Source organism: Sminthopsis crassicaudata, chromosome 1 (assembly GCF_048593235.1).
Source record: "Sminthopsis crassicaudata isolate SCR6 chromosome 1, ASM4859323v1, whole genome shotgun sequence".
NCBI lineage: Eukaryota > Metazoa > Chordata > Mammalia > Dasyuromorphia > Dasyuridae > Sminthopsis > Sminthopsis crassicaudata.
This window is the reverse complement of record NC_133617.1, coordinates 8,739,211-8,754,816: the sequence shown is the minus strand read 5'-3', so window position 1 is coordinate 8,754,816 and position 15,606 is coordinate 8,739,211. Positions and strand designations below refer to the sequence as shown.

The window sequence follows — 15,606 nt, the reverse complement described above, 5'->3', positions numbered from 1 at the left end:
CTCCATTACCTTCAGACTGTGCTTGTCCAACTGTTGCCCAGTGGCTGGACGTCCACAGAAAGGTCGCTGTAAATGCGTGCACATGCTCGCCCTTTCTTGGCCAAGGAGATCCCTGGGCTAAAGGAGATGGAACATTTGACAGATGAGGAAACTGAGACACTGAGTGGGCCAGTGACTAGTGCAGGCAGTTTGGCCTGAGGCCCTCGGCCTGTTTTTCTTGTCTTCCTCCTCTGCAGACTGGAAGAAGACTTGGGGGGGCCGGTACTGTAGGGAGATGAGTCTTAGGCTGGGTGGGATAACCCCCTGGGCTCTGACCACAGTCCTTCTCACACTCTGCTCAGCCTCCCTGTCACTTCCTTCTTTTTCTTTTTCTCTTTTTTTTTCTGAGACAATTGGAGTTAAGTGACTTGCCCAGGGTCACACAGCTAGGAAGTGTTAAGTGTCTGAGACCAGATTTGAACTCAGGTCCTCCTGCCCCATCTCCCTGTCACTTCCTTCCCCCAAACTTTTGAGCTGGCCGGGAGTGTTGGGGAGGCCCCTTCTGCCTGGGGATCCCCTGTGCTGCTGGGCTTAGAATCAGAGATTGGAATTCAGATCTCACCTCTGCCCTTTACTGGCCCTGGCACTCTGGGCAAGTTAGGGGTCTGCTGAGGGCCTCCGATTCCCCCAGAAAGAGCAGGGGGAGCTGCTTGTGAGGATGGGCCTGGGACTGAGGGGTATCCTTGGGGCCTCCCCCTGATGAGGTGGTTCTCTGCCACCACCCCCCTCATTCACATTCAGGTGTCATTGGAGATAAGCCCCCGAGGGGAGGGAAGGCCAGGCCATGTTGGTTTTGTTTCCCTGCGGCGCAGCGGGCACGCAGGGCTTGTGCTGCCGGGGGCGCTTCCCCCGTGCCGGCTGAATGGTGCTTTCTGATGTCGGTGATTCTCCTTAATCCTCTGTGCAGATACATAGTCCAGGACCTCATGGAGACAGACCTTTACAAGCTCTTAAAGACGCAGCACCTCAGCAACGACCACATCTGTTATTTCCTTTATCAGATCCTAAGAGGTTTGAAATACATCCATTCAGCCAATGTTCTGCACCGGGACCTCAAGCCTTCCAACCTGCTGCTCAACACCACCTGCGATCTCAAGGTCAGAGCCTTGGCCCCTGGGGGGTGGGGGGGTGGGGAGGTTCTGCGTGTTCTGTCTTGGCCCTTTGGCGCGTTCCTGGGGTGTGTGTCCAGGCCCTTGGAGCAGAACTTTTCTTGGAGGGCCGGGGAGAACTGGGTGACTTCTCCTCAAGTTGTTAAAGAACAGTTGCTACGAGCACATCCCTTTTTTCTGCTCCCAGGTCCTCACACCTCATGCAGCTCCCACCTGTTCGGCCTCATTAACCCTTGTGCAGAGTGCGTTCTTCAGAGGAGAGAGAATGAAAGTGCTTAGGAAGCCCCAGGCTCAGGGCAAGGGGACCCTATAGAAAAGCCACACAGCAGAGGCATTGCCCGCAAGTCAGGTGGAAAGAGAGGCCCCGGCCCCGAGCCATCGAGGGCCCCAACGACTTTGCCTTCTGGCTCAGAAGTGGTTGTGGGGTTCTGGCAAGTGCCCACCTTGCCTGTTAGAGAAGCCAGTTGGGCAAAGCAGGTCCCCACTCCCACTGGATGGGACTGGGGGACCAGAAGCCTCCGTCCTGCCGGAATTAGTCCCGGGCCAAGTGAATTCCACTCTTGATCCCAGTGTTTCTGTTTATTCCACATATCCTTTGATATTGAAAGTAAGGAGTCAGGGGCAGCTAGGTGGCGCAGTGGATAGAGCACCAGCCTTGAATTCAGGAGGACCCGAGTTCAAATCTGGTCTCAGACACTTAACATGTCCTAGTTATGTGACCCTGGGCAAGTCACTTAACCCCAGCCTCCAAAAAAAAAAAGGAGTCCTCTCTGATCCTGACAAACTAACCGTCAAACCAGAAGTTTGCTGCCCTGAGATGCTCTTCTTGTTGCTAAGATGGGCCAGAGCATGCTTTCAGCCTTGTTGGGGGGCTGCTCCCTGTCCCGCCCTGGGGGTGGGGCTTTCCCCTGCTCCCGGGCTGGGAATTCTGCTCCTCAGTCCTGGGGAGGCTCGGCCGGCTTGGATCGCTGGGCCAGCCATCGGCCAGAGCAGTGATGCTCCCAGAGGCTGGGGAGTCAGGTGTTAGCTGACCCAGTTTGCCATCATGGAAGATCCTTCCGAGGTCAGTGGAGCACTGATTGGCCCATCTGCCGGCTAGCCACCTGGTGCCAGGTCATGTGCCAAGGGATGGAGGTTGGTAGCTTCCTCTAACTGGGGAAAAACCGTCCTAAGAGCGGCTGCGGCTTTCTGCGGTGCCGTGTGTATCTCCAAGGCCATCTTGGCACCTGGACCTCTCCTCTGATGCTGAAGAGTCGCTGCTCAATCTGTTAACTCCCCAACGAGAACAAGTTGTTGCCGTCTTAAAATGTAAAAACAGCACTTGGTCTCTCTTCTTGGCTCTTAGCGCATCTTCCCTTCTATCGCCATCTGTGTTACTTTCCCTCTCTTAATTGTTAGCTCTTGGAGGGTCAAGGCTGTATTATAGTCTTCTGTATATCTCCTTGCATTTCTTACCTCTGGAAACCCATCCGCCTGTTTCGCAGGGCTGCGTTGCAGTCTTGGGGGCTTCCCTCGTTCAGATTGAACCCAACTCGAACCCCCTGACTCTCTTTTGCACCCTTTCTTTCCCTTGGGAGGTGTAGCCGGGTACCACATGCCTTTTCATTTTCAGGAGGTATTCATCTGAATCTGTAGGGCGAGCTGAATGCATTTGGCAGCTGGAGGTGTGGTTGTGTTCACTCTGAAACCCATCATGTGGGAGTGCCATTGATAAGGATGGGCGGGAGAGGTGAAAATTTGTGCAGGCCTGTATCCAAGGTTTCTCCCTCTTATGCTTGTGTTTTGAGGAATACTGTAATTTAAATGGATTTGCTTTTGTTTAAAAAAAAAAAAACACATACACACACAGATGTACTCCAATCTTGAGAATTGTGTGTATTTTTCTCCTCCCTTTTTTAGCTTTAAAATTTCTCTTAATACTGGCTGTCTTTTAAAAACTGGATTGATCATCATGATTATTAGAAGATTATTTCAGATTATATCCTGATCAATTTCTGCAGAAGAATTGAAGAATTAAAATTAAAATTTAAAATTTAAAAAAATTACGTTCTGATTTAATTAAAAGTATAGAAATAAAGTTTATTCACTTTTCTTTTTCTCTTCTTATTTTTAATTGATTTTTTTATTATGAAGCTTTTATTGTTTCCAGCTACCTCCTCAAGGAAAAAAAATGAAATCCTAAAATAAATAATCATAGTCAAGCAAAACAAATTGTTCATGTTCAATAATGAGTCTCATTGACCATCTTAGTCCATCATCTCAGTCAGGTCTTCTGGAATGCTGGCCCATCAAGGCACTAATGAGGGTTCTTCAGGCTTTCAGAATTGTTTTTTTGTTTGTTTGTTTTTTGTTTTTTGCAGTGTTGATATTACATCAAAACTCTTTTGCTGAAGTCTGGTCACTTCAAATTGCATTAGTTCATATGAGTCTTAAGTTTTCCCCATGTCTTTCTTTCTTAATTTCAGTCAGTTAACCGGAAAAAATTTAAGTTTCTAGTATGTGCCAGGGTAACAGTGTTAAGTGCTATAGCATAATTTCATTCCCATTACATGAACATGCATATTTTGTTCAGCATTTCCCACTTGTGGCACTTTCTTGGTTTCCGGTTCTTTGACACCACAAAATGAACTACTATAAATAGTTTTGTAACTATATGTTTATTTCCTCTTTCTTTGATGTTTTTGGGATATAGATTTAGTAGTGGTTTCTCTCTGTTGTCCAGATGAATTTTGGTTTGTGTTGTTGTTGTTGTTTTAATTCTCTAACGTAGTACTTTATTAGTTTGGTATAGAACTGATTAAGTTAAGTCAAATTGCTGTTTTTATACTATTGGCCCAGCCCAACCATGAACAGTTTTATTCCTCTTCTTATTGTGTAAAGAGTGTTTTATATTTACATTCATATCGTTCCTGTGTGTATCTTGGTTGCTAAGCTCCCAAATATTTATACCTACATCCTGTAGTTTTTGAAGTGGAATTTTTTCTAATCTCTTCTCACTGGATTTTTCAAACACAAACACACACATATACATAGACTGATGAATTATGTAGGTTTACTTTATATTCTGCAGGTTGGCTAAAGTTTCAGTTGATTTTTATTTGATTCTTTTGAGTTCTCCAGATTCATACTATTTGGAAAAAAACATAAAACTTCATTTCTTTTCTGATACATGTTTGTAACATTTCTTTTTCTTGTCTTATTCCAATAGCCACCATTTCTAGCAATTTTCTTTTCTAGTAGAAATGGTGACAGTGGACATCTTTGCTGCTGCCTTAGTTTTAGATATATTCTCTTTATCATGTTAAGGAAAGATACATTTATTTCTATGTTTTCTAATGTTTGCAGTAGAAATGAATGTTTGCCTTTACTGATATAATCATGATTGTTACCAATATAATCCCGTATGTTAATGATTTTCCTAATATTAAATCAACTTTATACTCTTGATAGAAATCCAATCTGGTCACAGGGTGCATATATAATCTTTGTAATATATAATATGTAATAACCTTGATTAGTATTTTATTTTCATTGGGCATTAATTATGGATCTGTGGTTTTCTTTTTGTGGTTTGATTCTCCCTGTTTTAGAGAATTAAGACATATTTAAGGAATTTAACATAATTATTTTCCTATTTTTGTGTTATTTTGGAATTGTTTTTTCAATATTTTATAGGATTTGTTTATGAATCCAAGGAGTATTTTGGGGAGAGGGGACTAATTTGTTTTAGCTGATTTCCTTTTCTGAAATTAGCTTTTTAAAATTATTTAATTTGGGGGCAGTTAGGTAGCACATTGGATAGAACACTAGCTCTGAAGTCAGTAAGAGGAAAGTGAGGAAAACAAAGATTAAATGACTTGCTTGAGTAAGTATCTGAGGCTACTTTGAACCTCAAATCTTCCCGCTCGAGATCCGGCACTCTGGGTCGCAGGATTGTTCAAATGTGGCCTCAGACACTTAACACTTCCTAGCTCTGTGACCCTGGGCAAGTCATTTAACCCCAGTTGCCTCAGCAAGGAAAATGAAATAATAACAAATAAATAAATAATAAAGTTGTTTCGTTTTGGTTCAACTACATATTTAATATTTTTGTAAAAATTTATATTTTAATTTAACTTATTAACATATATTTGGGCAAAATAGACTCCAATGATAATTCATTTCCTTGTTTTTCGGTTTTGTTACTGATTTTCATTCATTTTCCAGCAGAAATGTGATGGAATCAAATATTCTGAGATCATTAATGTTCCATCTCACTGAGCACTGCGACACCACTGAGTTTTATAGAAAGAAAATTTGCTGACATTTGATGGGACTTTCGTTAGATCTTGGAAACTGACCGTTGTGAAACATTATATTGGCTTTAAAATATAATCTCTCTTTTATTTAAGTGGGGTTGGCTTGGCCATAGGCCGACTGCTTTATACTTTGGATCGATTGGGTATCTAAATGACTCCATTTTTTTCATTCTCCAGATCTGTGACTTTGGCTTGGCTCGTGTTGCAGATCCAGACCATGACCACACAGGTTTCCTGACGGAATATGTGGCCACACGCTGGTATCGAGCACCTGAAATTATGCTGAATTCCAAGGTCAGTCCACAGTTGGACCTCCCACTTTTTCACAGGGAAAAGTCTCAATATGGAAAACATGCAGAATTTCATCCGTTCAGGTTCTCCCACTGATTATCCCAGGTCTCTTCATGTTTTGGTCATTTTCATGAGCTGCAAAGGCAAAAAACCTAGTCAGCTTCACAGTGCGGCTGCTCCTTGGACAGGGGCTACTCACTCCTCCCTTCTTTCTATCTTTATTGGACGCACTGCTAACACTTGTATTTCATTGGTGGAGCCGCCAGAAGCCCAGAGCCCTTGATATACACATGTCAAGAAGAACCTTTTTTGAGACATAAGAAGCAAGCTCACATAGTAAAGTTTCGGTGATTGATTGATATAGCTGGGCTCTCACGAGCCGTTGTCTCTCCTGTTCATCAGTGATTCCATTAATTTGGGGCTAAATTGCTCCGTAGACTGTATTTGACTGACATCTTAGAACCCTGGAGATTGGGAGTAGAGGAAGGGCCTAGAGTTTAGGGCCCAGCTTCTTCAGTTGTTGGAGAGGACTGCCTGGCTTCCTTGGGAGACAGATTAAAGCAGGGGAGGGACCTTTTGGAGGTCAGAGTCCGTTCACTCATCTCTTCACCATGGGGTTTTCTGAGTATCCCATGTTCTTCCCTGTACCCCCATGGTAAAACCCCACCTCCTCCGTGCGACATTGAGGACCCCCACCCCTCCTTGCTCCCCTATGCCCGTTTCCAGCTTGATTTCCCATGATAATCCTTCACGTGCTCTCTGCAGGCCGCCATCCTGACTCTTCTAAACTGATGAGCCCTTGCCCAGGGGCTTCCTGCTAGCTGCTCCCCTGCTGCTCTCACTCCTTGCCAGCTGCACCTCCGACCTCCCCCAGCTCACCTCCCTTAGACTATCTTTTCCCAGAGTGGAGGAGGGGCTCCTCATTGGCATGTGGGGTTCAGGAGCCCAAAAGAGGCAAATGCTCAGGTGTCTTGAGCAGGCCTCTTTGCAGTGGAGACTCCTATGCGGAAGGCCCAGGCCCGAGGTCTGGCCACCCTCCAAGCCCTTTTGCCCCTTGGCTGGCTCTCTGTGCCTGGAGGTCAGCCTCCACGTGGGTGGCTGTAAGGGGCCTTTAAATGGGCTGCGCCACAGCAAATCGGGAGATTGAGTGGTCCGGAAGTAATTTCTGTGGATATTAGGACTGCCCTTGGGCGGGATCCTGGCCATATTGAGAAAGCTTCGTAATGGGTGACTCTCTCGCTGGTTGGCTGTGTGTGTGACCTCACAGGCCCTATGTAAGTCCACTGCAGGCAGCAGTCGCTCTCATTAACCTGGCGCTCTTCACCCTGGCTCCCTAGCCTGGGTGGCCAAGCCAAGATGGATAGCCAAAAGAGGTAATGGTTTTGGTAGTGAACACGTGGGTTTTCTGACCAGGTGTTCACTCGGGAACCAACAAGTCAGGGCATCAGTCAGGGCATTATGTGAGTAGGTATAATAAAGGCTTTTAAGATTACACGTGGTTGTTCTTGAGTGCGCTACCGGTTATTAAACTATAGATTCAAGAGATTGTGGCCAGAGACCTTTGAAGGCCTCAGAGGAGGCGAGCCGGGTAGAGCTCACACTGCTAAGCACAGTGGTCAAAGGTACAGACTAGTAATTGTAACTGCCAGGAGAGTACGTTACAGGTGGCTCCTCCCTGGCCAGAGCCACGGCGAGCACGGCCCGTTCTTTGGCCACTTTCTGGGGTCGTGCTTCTTCACCTTCCTGCAGCCATGGGCCTCTCAGGCCCGTCCAGGGAAGCCTTGAGATCCTTCTCAGAATTGGGTGTGTGAACAATTGGAGGAGATGCCGAAGCTCCCTTGGAGACAAATGAGAAGGAAGCCGTCCATCGCCTGGCGTTGCGTCCGTGACTGCGTCCGGCTAACGTTGCCCCGTTGTCTCCTCTTCCCCTCCAGGGTTACACCAAGTCCATTGACATCTGGTCTGTGGGCTGCATCCTGGCGGAGATGCTCTCCAATAGACCCATTTTCCCTGGAAAACATTACCTTGATCAGCTGAACCATATTCTTGGTAAGTTCCACAGCGGGGGTGGCCTTCCCTCCCTTGCCAAAACTTGATCTTACCTCACTGGCTTTCTGGTCAAAATCAGGCAGATGGGTTTATTGTGCAGATGCAAATTGTCCTTGTTTTTCCTTACCCTGTGTCATTGAGAGCTTTCAAACTCCACGGGGGAGGGGGGCGGGAAGGAACATGGCACCGTGGGAAAGGCAGCGGGGATCCATCCTCCTGTGGATATGCTCATGTGTGTTCGTGTGCATGGTGACGCGTTCGCTGCTTGCCGTGGGAAGTTTCACCATGTGGAAAGAGGTGGAGGGATGTGGAGAGCTCTTGATTTCAAGGGCTAGACTTAACACTTTGTGATGGGCCCTTTCTCTGGGGCTCAGTTTCCCCATCTATAAATGAAAAGATTGATGATTTTCTCTTCGACATTTCCAAATCCTTTCTTTTGATAGGCATTCTTGGATCCCCATCACAAGAAGACTTGAATTGCATAATCAACTTAAAAGCCAGGAACTATTTGCTCTCTCTTCCTCACAAAAACAAGGTGCCATGGAATAGACTCTTCCCCAACGCTGACCCCAAAGGTACGGGTTCCTCCTCCTGTCCCACCATTTGGCCAGATTTTCAAGGTGGGAATTCCATGCCATAGCCGGTGACCCGAAAATGTTAGTTGCTGGCAAGCATTTGTAAAAAAAGCATTTGCATCATTTGATTAATTTGATTGCTTTTTTGGCTGGGAGGAGGTGGGGGAGGTAAGGGAGGTGGGGGCGGTGTGATGGATAAAGACCAAGGAGCCAGTTGTTTCAGCTCTGGTTTCAGTCCCTGTTGGCCCAGAGCTGCTCTTCTGTCTTGCTTTGGGCACTCTCCCGTTGAGTTATGTCACCTAAACAGATAGAGGTTGAAACGTCCCTGGTCCGATTTGCTGGTCAAGCTCAGCGTGACTGCGCTTAAGCAGAATTCCCTTTGTGCGGCTTCAGTCGGGAGGTGGCGGGTGTCTGTCACTGTCTCTGTCAGGGAGGACCTGGTCCCTGGGGCACTCAGGACAGGAACTCGATGTTAGGAAGCTCAGAGAGGTCCGCCAGACTGCCAGGAGAGGAATTCTCAGTATTGAAGAGGACAGGATACCCCGAGAGGCAAAGTGGGGGGCACTGTGGGCCTTGGCAGGGAGCAGCCAGAGTAAGCCCCGGGCACCCTTGGGAAGGGAGTGACGCCTCAGGGAAGACGGGCCAGGTGTGACGACGACTGTACTTGGGGTGACTCTGGCTCTGGAGTACCCTGCTCCAGGCTGGCCTGGATGCCCTGAGCCTCCGGAGCTGTGGGTGTTGGGGGCCAGTTGATGTCACGGAGCTCCTTCACAGCAGATTGCTTCTGTCACGGCCCCTCTTTTTTCCCACCAAACATGGTTCTCGTTCTAGCTCTCGATTTGTTGGATAAGATGCTGACATTTAACCCTCACAAGAGGATTGAGGTGGAGCAGGCGCTGGCCCATCCTTACCTGGAGCAGTATTACGATCCGAGTGATGAGGTGAGAGGGGGGGCTTCCAGGGGGGAGCTGCCAAAGGCCGGGAGCTCGCTAACATGAGAGCTTCCAGGATCCTTCCTGCCACGCTCCAGCCTCAGGATGGCCATTTCCCTGGCCACCATCTTTTCCCTCATCACATAGCCAGTCAGGCTGGGCTGGGGGCACTTAGAAGAGAGCACCAGGGAGGGAGGTCAGGAAAGCGTAGAGCGCCCTTATGATCTCTAGAGCTCTTACACGGCTTGGATTTTAAATGCTCGATGGCCCTGTGACCATATTGTGTTCTTGGCAAAGCCATGACTGTTCGCAGGGCCTCGAGAATGAGGGCCCCGGAAGCCACGTGGGAGCTTCAGCTCCCTCGGTTCCTTGTGACCCTCTGGTGAGCTCTTTGAGCTCCTTGTGTGTGCCCGAGCTGGGCCGGGGACCGAGGCCAGGAAGCCCTCCAAGTGCTGAGCCTTTGTAGCCATTCCCTGGGATGGTCTGGGCAATGTGCGTCCCTTCCACCAAAGAGGTTCCCAAGAGAAGCCGCTATCCATGGTGCACAAAGCCCCTCCCCCCAGGCAGGGGAGTCTTTTCTCTTTGTGTTTCCCCACCCTTGGGTCTCCACATCTGGCATTGACTCCAGGCTCATCACTGGCTCTCTTCGGTGACTCTTGGGCAGTCACTCTCACTCTACCCGTTTCTCTTTCTTTAAATTGGAAGCCATAATTGCTGTCCTGACCTGTCTCCCCAGAGGGGCTGGGGCGTCACTTGGCTGAGGTCGTGCACGTTCTGAGTGGCCGAGGCCACGGATCCCCCCTGCCTCCCTGCACCCCTTGTGGCTCTGGCCTTATCTCCAAACCTGTGGTGGGTGGTGAGCTCCAGGGAAGGGGCGTTTGTGGGGCCCTTGCAGAGCCCCGTCCCCCGAGACCTGGGGAATGTAAAGTGGCTCCTTCGGCTGACAGCGTGCACTGATGGCCACGCATACAGGCCTGGCTTAGAAATGGACCACTTGAGCTTGAAGCACATTTTGTCAGAGAAAACAGTAGTTTAAATAGGGGTAGCTCCCAGAGCAGCCATAAACGCCAGCTTAATCTACAGTGTCTCTTAATCTACAATGTCTCTTAATTATAGGACTGGTGACCCGAACATCATTTGATAACACGGTTTCAGAGATTTCCCTGCTCCCCGCAGAGCCCTGGCTGGGGTCTGTCCCTGGGGAGGGAGCAGGGAGATGTATTTATGGAGCCTGCTCAAGATGGCTCCAGGAAGGCTTTCATTGCCTCACTTTCCCTGGGCGCTCACTAAGCATTTGGGGAAGTGAAGGGAGCGGGTGGAATCTGTGCGGTGACGTTGGGGCTTCCAGGAGCGGTTCCTCTTGGTGGCCCCTCAGCCATTTGTGGGCCCTGACCCAGACCGGCGCCAGCGTCACTCACAGTCTGTTGTACCGGCGGCCTTCGGACCTAAAGCCCACTCTCTCCTTCAGAAGAGACGGGAAGCTCTGGGCCTTGGGCCCTTCCCAGGTACCACAAGGTTTCGTTTCTTTTTCCAGCCGGTCGCCGAAGCTCCGTTCAAGTTTGACATGGAACTGGATGATCTGCCCAAGGAGAAGCTGAAAGAACTGATCTTTGAAGAGACGGCTCGATTCCAGCCTGGATACCGATCTTAAACTTTGACAGGTAGGTTCAGCTTCTCCGGGAAATGGGGCCGAGCCAGCCTGGGGCCCCAGGGGCCTGCAGCCTTTTGTCGGGCGGTCCTCCTTTTCTGGGTAAGGAGAGTGACGAGCCCTTCCCGGGCCTCTGTCTTTTAAAGCCCTGTAGGCCCTTAGGCCGGGGGTGTAATGGAGGCTTCTTTAGTCACACCTCCGTGTCACACCGTCCCCAGTGGGGCCATTTTAAGGCACAAGCTCTCCACTGCTGACTGAGGTCTTTGTGGAGTTTCCTAGCCAGAAATGTTGATCCTTCACCAGTCGCCCGGACTACCAGGGCCTCTAGTGCCAGGGGCAACTGGAGGGGCTAATTGACTGAAACCTAAAGAAGGCGGAGCTCAGCGCGAGCAGCCCTTTCCTGGTACACGAGTGGCCGGCTGGAGTCGGTCCTGTGGACCGGGCAGTTCAGGGGCCCATCATTGGCAGCTTGTCAGACAAACCCCAGGAAGGCAGGAATGTCATTCGTGGGCTCTGCCTGCCTGTGCTTGTCTCTGTCTCCCCCCAAATCTGCTTTCCTTGAACGATCCCCTGTGGGTCCATCTGGTGTTTTCTGAAGCAGCTTTGAAGGGAAGGATCCTGAAAGGGAGAGAAGAATAAGAAGGGAGTCTGCTCCGGCTCGGGCGGCAGCTTGGGCCACCACATCCCCTTAGTTTGGTGGGAGCTGTGGGGTCCATGGGCTGGGGAATGATGGGACAAGGCTGGAAGGCAGTCCTGGAGCAGTGGCCGTCCCCTGAGGGCTTCGGAAACTCCTGCAGCCATGCAGTCCTAGGAAGGCCGCAGTGGGGGCCAGCCCCGAGGAGCTCCTCAGCTTGGTCCAGAGAGAGGATGCCTGAGAGGCCTGCGGTGGGGGGGGGGGGGGGCGGGCAGGAGGACGGGGGCAGCTAGTAGAAATAGGAAGGGGTCGGGGATGGCATCCAGCTGTGCTGGCGACCTCTGGGTGGCTTGGGGCCCCATGGGAAAGAGCAGGACCCCAGGATATATTCTGGGGTTTGCTGGTAGTCCTACCCCAGAGGGATCGAGCAGGGGTCCTGCTTGCCCACAGATGCGTGGGGCCACGCGGAGGCCATCAGTGAGGGCTCAGCCACATCCCCCTCTCATGCCCCTCTTCTCTCCACAGGGGACCCTGACACGCTCTGCGGGGACGCTCCTCTCCCTCCTCGGTCCTCGGCCGCGTCCCTCTGGCCTGTCTCGGCTTCTCCACTTTGCCTCCTCGGGGCCGTTCCGAGGGGCGGCTTCTGGTAGTTGTGGCTTCTCTGCTTTTGATGAATTCTCTCAGCCTGAAGAATCGTGATCGCCACTCCCGCGTGTGTCCCCCATCCGTGGCCTGTCCGAGGACACTGACCGCCCCCCTTCGTCCAGTCTTCTGCTCGCTTTCCGGTTTGAGAGAGGCGGCGGCTCCTCCCCCTCCCGGCCCCCGGCCTCCGCCGGCATGGCTTTCCCTGCTGTGTCGGAAGGAGCTCCCTTAGGACTGTTTAGGGCACTTTACGTCAGTGACGCCCCCTTGTTTGCACTTGGACTTTGAACCCTACCTGTTTGCCCCCACAGGACATCATTGGCATTGATCTTCGGCCGGCGGTCTCTTCCCCCTCCTCCCCAGGGGGCCCTTGGCCGCCATTTCCCTAGACCCTGCGCGGTGGGGGGGTGCGCTCAACGCTCTTGTCCAGCCGTGGCCTTGGGAGGTCAGGCCTTCCAAAGCTCACCTGATATGCAGTAGTGCGTGTTTACAAAACGTATGCAAAAAGACCCCAGGGCAGCTGGGCTGAGGCAGGTGTGGATGCCTGCCTTTCAGGGAGGGAGGGAGGGAGGTGTGAGCACGCCTGCCAGCCTGCCAGCATCCCGCCGAGGAAGGCCACCCCACTGGCTCCTGCAGCATGTCGCCCCGCCTGCTTGTGCCCCCGACCCCCCCGCCCGTCCTGGGAGGCCGCCCCCCCCTCCAGCTACTCTCCTCTCTGCGTGAGAAACCCCCTTGTTCCAGAGAATGCGCGCCCTCGCATGGCCCCCACCGCTTTGTGTGCACAGACCGCCGTCGTTCACGCCCCGCGCCGATCGGGGACACCCCCACCTCCGGGTACCTCCGCGTCATTTTCCAGCCGGTATCTTGGAGACAGAATTGTTTTCAGCTTCTTGTGAGTCCCGCTTCCTCCCCTCTGATTGATTTGGGCAACAACGGGGAACAGATTCAGGAAGAGACAGCCTGCTGATGGGAACAGAGACGCGCTTGTAATTGGTGGAAATAAATTTGGGTCTGCTCCCTTCACTCTGACGTTAGATTTAGTTTGGCTTTTCTCTGGGCTCGTGTGTGTGGATGGGCAGTCAGCTCAGCGGGCATTCCCCGGCCTTGCTTCTCCCCTCCTGAGGGGCAGGGAAATGTGTCCTGAGAAGGCACCTGTGGGGCGTCTCAGAGCCCGCCGGGGCCCTGCGCCTTTGGAACGGTTAGCCAGCCAGCTTGCCAGTTCTGCAGGCCTCGTGCAGCCCCCAAAGCCGCCTGAGTTCTGCGGGCCGGGCCGGGCCTCTGGTCCCCTACAGGCTCCTCTTCTCCACGGCTACGAGGGGCCTCTAGGAGGGTTTGCTTCAAGGTCCAGAGTCGGAGCTGACACTTTGGGTTCCTCGGCTTTAATTTCTAATTTCTTAAGGAGAATAGTTAATGTCTCTTAAGGAGCATGCATGGCTTCATCCTCCCCCTCCCCCGTGCTTTTCAAATGAATTTTTCTAGAACATAGATTTAGAACTGGAAGACTTAGGCCCGCTCCCTCCCCCATCTCCACCCCCCGGTTTTTTACAGATGAAGACACTTGAGGACGACAGAATTCAAGTGTCATGTCCAAGGTCACACGTGTGGTAAACGGGGGCTGGATTTGAACCCAGATTTCCTGCTTCCAAACCCAGCCCCCTTTTCTCCGGACCCCGCCGCCTCCCTTGTCTCTGTATTCAGAGGTTGGTCGTCAGCTCCTCCTCCCAGCACCGCCTTGGGGTCTCACTAATCTGGTGCTCTGGGCAGCCCATTGGGACGGCACCGAGGCCTTTGGCCGCTAGCTTGTAGTTGTTCTGGGCGGCGGGCACGCCGCCGGAAGCCCTGTTAGGAGCATGCTCTCCGTGGCCTCGGATCCCACCCCCAGATATGCAATGGCCGACCTGCCCGAGCTTCGGCTCTACGACCTCAGAGCGAGTTAGGGGGGCCCTCCCTGGTCGGGCCTTAGAGATCACCGGCTTCCGAGAGCAGGTGAGTCCGAGCGGCCATCCTTCTGGAGAAACCCCACTGCCCGCCGTCTGTTCCACATCCCATTCAGACCATTTCCGAGCAGCTATTAAGTTGGAGCTCTTTTTCTTATGTTGATATGATTTTTAAAGAACTTGGTAACTTTTGTAGTCTGTAGTATGGTACTAGTGTGTCCATGCCTGCATCTGCAAACGCACGTGATCGGGGCCCTTGCGAAGTACTTTTATATTTGTAAATCAATGTTTCCGAGTAATCCCCACTTGACGGGAAATATTTTTGTAAATGCAGCCATTAAAAAAAAACTTATTGCGCAGTCCTTCTGCCGATACTTTTCAATGCACTTGGGCTTTTAAACGGCTGTGCCGGTGGGCCTCGCGAGACCAGTGCCGCCGAGATGGCGCCGCCGAGAGAGTCCGGCCAGCCCGGAGCGGCGCAGGAGGGAGAGCGGCCTCCCGGGGCCGCCGCGGCCCCCGCCGTCCTCCCTCCCTTGGACTGGTTCCGTGTAGGGCGCTCGCCGAACACGTCCCAGGAAAAACGGCTTTCTTTGTACCTGCTTTGTCTTGTCGGTGCCTTTTTAGTATCGTACCCCTAACCTCTGCATAAGTGACTTAATTGATGGTAAGTTTTAAAGAACATGGAAAAGGGAGATTTTTATTAAGAATCTGAATGTATATTATTCATTGTATTGTTTTAACTGAACATTCTCTTGTGGCATTGTGAGCTGGTTAATCTGTATAAAACGATTGTAAGTAGCAAAGGTTTCTATTTCCAGTGGACTCTTTGGATGTTGTACATGTACCTTTGGGAAAAAACAAACAGCAACCTGATTCATCGAGTGTTTACTGCTTTTGACATCAAATCATTAAATTGTGGCCCTGTCTCACCCAAACACCCTTGTCCTGTGTGCTTCATTCCGGGGGCTGGGAGGACACGCTGCGGCCTTTAGCAAGCCCCCCGGAAAGCCAACTCGGTCGTGCCGTGGCTTTGAGAGTCATCGACGGGCCGTAACATTGGGTCAACTCCAGTAAAAACGGGATAGGATAGACATGAAGGGGGGTTCGGGCATGTGCAGACTTCATTGGGACACTGAGTCACCAGACCTCTGAAAGGCAGGGCGGGAAGGTAAAGGTCTGTATGAGTCTGCGGTGGGCGGCAGAAATCGGGAGCACGGTCCTGGCTGCTCATTGGATGAACAGGGTCTGGGGGAGGTAGCGGGGACCCTCGTTCTGGCTGTTGGACGATGTCGGGGGCCTTGAACCCCACTGGGGAGAGCAGAACCCACATGCGGGACTGTCCAGGATGTGGGGGTTCTCTCTTCAGCTTGGGAAGCCGTGATTCTCCCCTTGCCCCAACTGTGACCAGCCCATTTCTGGGAGTGTCCCTAACGACAGAATCTGAAAGGGAAT

General features: G+C 51.3%; 1 protein-coding gene across 1 annotated transcript in view; it reads left to right on the top strand.

Moving 5' to 3' along the window:
- Nucleotides 1-15,089, top strand: part of MAPK1 (mitogen-activated protein kinase 1) — a 53,364-nt gene extending 38,275 nt beyond the window's left edge. The window contains exons 3-9 of the mRNA XM_074292113.1: nt 947-1,136; nt 5,624-5,740; nt 7,672-7,786; nt 8,230-8,361; nt 9,193-9,302; nt 10,828-10,954; nt 12,101-15,089. Of these exons, the coding sequence (XP_074148214.1) occupies nt 947-1,136; nt 5,624-5,740; nt 7,672-7,786; nt 8,230-8,361; nt 9,193-9,302; nt 10,828-10,944 (781 nt within the window). The 3' untranslated portion in view covers nt 10,945-10,954; nt 12,101-15,089. The remainder of the gene's footprint in view (nt 1-946; nt 1,137-5,623; nt 5,741-7,671; nt 7,787-8,229; nt 8,362-9,192; nt 9,303-10,827; nt 10,955-12,100) is intronic.
- The last annotated feature ends 517 nt before the right edge of the window (nt 15,090-15,606 follow it).